This window comes from Diachasma alloeum, unplaced genomic scaffold (assembly GCF_001412515.2).
Source record: "Diachasma alloeum isolate Michigan unplaced genomic scaffold, Dall2.0 Dall_scaffold_01308, whole genome shotgun sequence".
In the NCBI taxonomy this organism is placed as follows: domain Eukaryota; kingdom Metazoa; phylum Arthropoda; class Insecta; order Hymenoptera; family Braconidae; genus Diachasma; species Diachasma alloeum.
The window spans coordinates 26,785-30,193 of record NW_021681412.1 but is presented as its reverse complement, the minus strand read 5'-3'; the positions used below and the strand labels follow the sequence as shown (position 1 = coordinate 30,193).

The 3,409-nt window shown below is 43.1% G+C and overlaps 1 protein-coding gene across 1 annotated transcript; it reads left to right on the top strand.

Moving 5' to 3' along the window:
- LOC107046332 lies at positions 1-828 on the top strand. Its single transcript, XM_015268931.1, has one exon. It carries the CDS (start codon positions 1-3, stop codon positions 826-828), a length of 828 nt encoding a protein of 275 aa, XP_015124417.1.
- The last annotated feature ends 2,581 nt before the right edge of the window (positions 829-3,409 follow it).

Below are 3,409 nucleotides of genomic sequence, written 5' to 3'. Positions count from 1 at the left end.
ATGACGATCGAGCAGACAATAATGCGTGTCATAAAAGTCTCAGGTGGGCTGACGACCGGTCGTGGGGTGAACAAAGAAGGCCTATTAGCACGATGGATCCTCGGAATGCCTATCGCATATGAAGTGATGGATGCCTTAGAAATATTTTGTGGAGTGAGAGGGGCCACTTCTGAGCAACACACTGATTGGAGACCAAGCAATATATCACGAGATAACGCCGATTACCTGCGATTCATCGAATGGGTCTCTGCCCATGATCACTTCACTGCAGCTGATCCTGCGAAAATCATGTCAATCGCTGATGGAATGTGTGGTGGAAAAGAAGTGAACTGTGATCAAGCTATCGAAATAGGACTGAATGCAATGAAGACGATGGTTGGAGTGAATGCTGCTGATTTGAAGCTGAAACGAACAATACGAGTCAAATCGCTGGCTACTACAAAACGTGGGGTGATGCTGAATGATGAAATTGTAGCTGTCAATATAACTCTGTTATTCCAACGTATCACAGCAGATATTAAGGGTGACCGGGAGTTAGCTGTTCAGTCGTTACATCATGAGCTAGCTCCATTTCCTCTTGCTCTATTTGATGATAATGGTATAATGAGGAAATCTAAGAAATCCGATCTCTACAAGGAATTCAAGTCTGTCCCACTGAATGCTATTGACCTAACGGCATGCAGAATAGTCATTGACGGTGGCTTCTTACTTCATAAAGTTGGTTGGCCCCTGGGAACATCCTATGAAGGAATCTTCAAATTGTACGAGAATTATATTCTAAGACACTACGGTGCTCATGCTATAGTCGTATTCGATGGCCATAAATAATCAGATGCTAGCATTAAATCTGATGAGAGATTTCGCAGGACAAAAACTAAAGTAACTGCAGAAGTTGTTTTCAACAAAGCAATGATTCCCGAATTAACACCAGCGACATTTCTATCAAATAGCAAGAACAAGGACAGGTTCATCGATTTTCTGAAAAGACATCTCATTAATGCCGGAATAGCAGTCGAACAAGCCCCTGAAGATGCAGATCGATTGATCGTAATGACAGCCATTCAATAGCTTGATTGTCATGAATTAGTGGTGGTAGTCGGTACAGACGTTGACCTGCTTGTTCTCTTGATAGGACTGACGCCAGTGGATTCACTATATGAAGGAGGATCTTGGTAACGTTGATACCGTATCTTCTAAAGACAATCAAGATTTCAAGAATAATATTCTGTTCTACCATGTTTTTACTGAATGTGATATAACCAGTGGGCTATACAACAAATGAAAGAGAGCCTTCCTGAAGGTCTTGAAGAAGAAACGTCAATTAGAGCAATACGTGGCAATGTTCAGTGATCCTACATCTACAAAAGAAAATATCAAACGTGCAGGTGAACTTTTGATGCTGGCTCTCTATGGTGCTGGAGAATCGCACATCTCCATTGATTCTTATCGTCATGAACGTTTTGTGGCATCAGCTGCCTGTGCTAAAACAGAAGTACGATTGGCGAAGCTTCCTCCTACAGCCGGTTCAAGAGAACAACACTCATTGCGAGTCTACTTCTAAGTTCCACAGTGGATTGGCAGAGATCGATTACATCCATTAGACTGGGGTTGGGAACTGAGGGATCAACTGTTCTTGCCTGTCATGACCAAGGAAGCCCCCGCCCCAGGTATACTCCTCAAAATGATCCATTGCGCATGTAAAGGAGGCTGCACAATTCGGTGTGGATGCAGACAAGCAAGACTTAAGTGCTCGACCATATGTTCAGGATGACGGGGCAATTTCTGTACCAATGCTGCTGCCATTGACATTACTCCAGACACATCAGAAAGTTCTAATGATTCTGATGTGGCGATTGTCAATCAGGTTGATTCAATAATCACTGATCACATTGGAGAAATGCTAGATGACAGTAGTATGGAAAATACTATGGCGCCCCCCACCCACAGTCACTCCGACCCCACCACCGCACCGGTCAGAGTAGCACGACTCCGATGCGGGAGAGTGGTGGGGTGGAAGTGACTGTGAATGCTGTGGGTGCGTCATAGCAGCTATCATACAGGGGAAATAAAAAACACAGAATTTCAGTTATTAATTACATGTATATTTTCCCCAAAATAATGTCCCCATGAATAACATATTTTTCTTATAAATTACTTACATTTTTGATTCCACGACGTACAATTATAACCGCGGCCACTAAATAACTTCCCTTCGGGGGCACTATTACGTTTTTTCTTCATAAATGCATTATGATATTCACGCACTAGACGATCATTAGATATGAATCGATCGGTGAATAACGAATAGAACTTCTCAGGAGTAGCAAACATAGCCATACAATGCAGAAAAAGTACACAGTATTGTCCACATACACTCGAGTCATGATGCTGGAGCTGCCGGATGCTGCACCTGAAGAGTTTACAGTTCTTTCGGAGCCTTGCAGCGTGCTGGGGCACGATGGGAGGTAGTCCGAAGCTGTCGAAGTACCATCCTCTACCATTTCGATCAACGTACATGGCGATCCAGTGTTCTCCTGGTTGGGTGTGGTCATGTGTGTTTGCTACTATTGCAGTCGGTTTCGTCCACGCCGATGAGATCTTGTCTGCAGGATATACACCGACTGTATGATTCGGTATATACTGTAGGGCTTCTAGAATCTGTGCTGTGTTCATCAGCAGGAAATTTCCCTTTGGATAAACTTTTTAATCCTTCCTCGTTCGAAGTCAACCACGCTTTGATTTGAAGGACTCGGCGCATAGCACATATAAAGGTTCTGTGATTCAATGTACTATGTATGAGGCATGATGGAACAGCTACTGGTGTACAAGCGAATAGTGGCGATCTGATATGGCCCTTCAAATTGATAACATCTCGGGTAAGAAGGGCAGCAGTGAATTTCGTTTGCTCACAACCATAGGTATACACGTATTTTATTCCTTTGGTAACGGCTCGTAATACTGCATAGACATATTTAGAAGATGCTTCTCCTTCATACCAATCTATACCGTGACGTGTGATTGTAAGTTGATTGTTCATCCTCTGAATATTAGGTGGAATCGCAGAATACTGGTATTCAGGACAAATTACCCAATGTCCTATCATGTCGAAGGATGTGGAGGTCACCGCCACTTCTTTTGGAACGAATGTACCGTGGATTCCGATGAAACCCTCGTAATGAATAATTGCTGCCGAATCTGAATTACTGCAGGCCATTGCTATGCTCTCCTTTCAACCTTCTACGTTGAATATTCATACACAACTGTACAGTTGAACAGCGATTCAAATCCGTTGTTTCAGAAAACTGCTAATACTGCAAAAATAGCTGCGCATGCGCTGAGCATGATACCGAATGTTTTGATGATTATGCATAGTCCAGGGTCACTTGTCTGGCTGAGTCAATTTCTATGA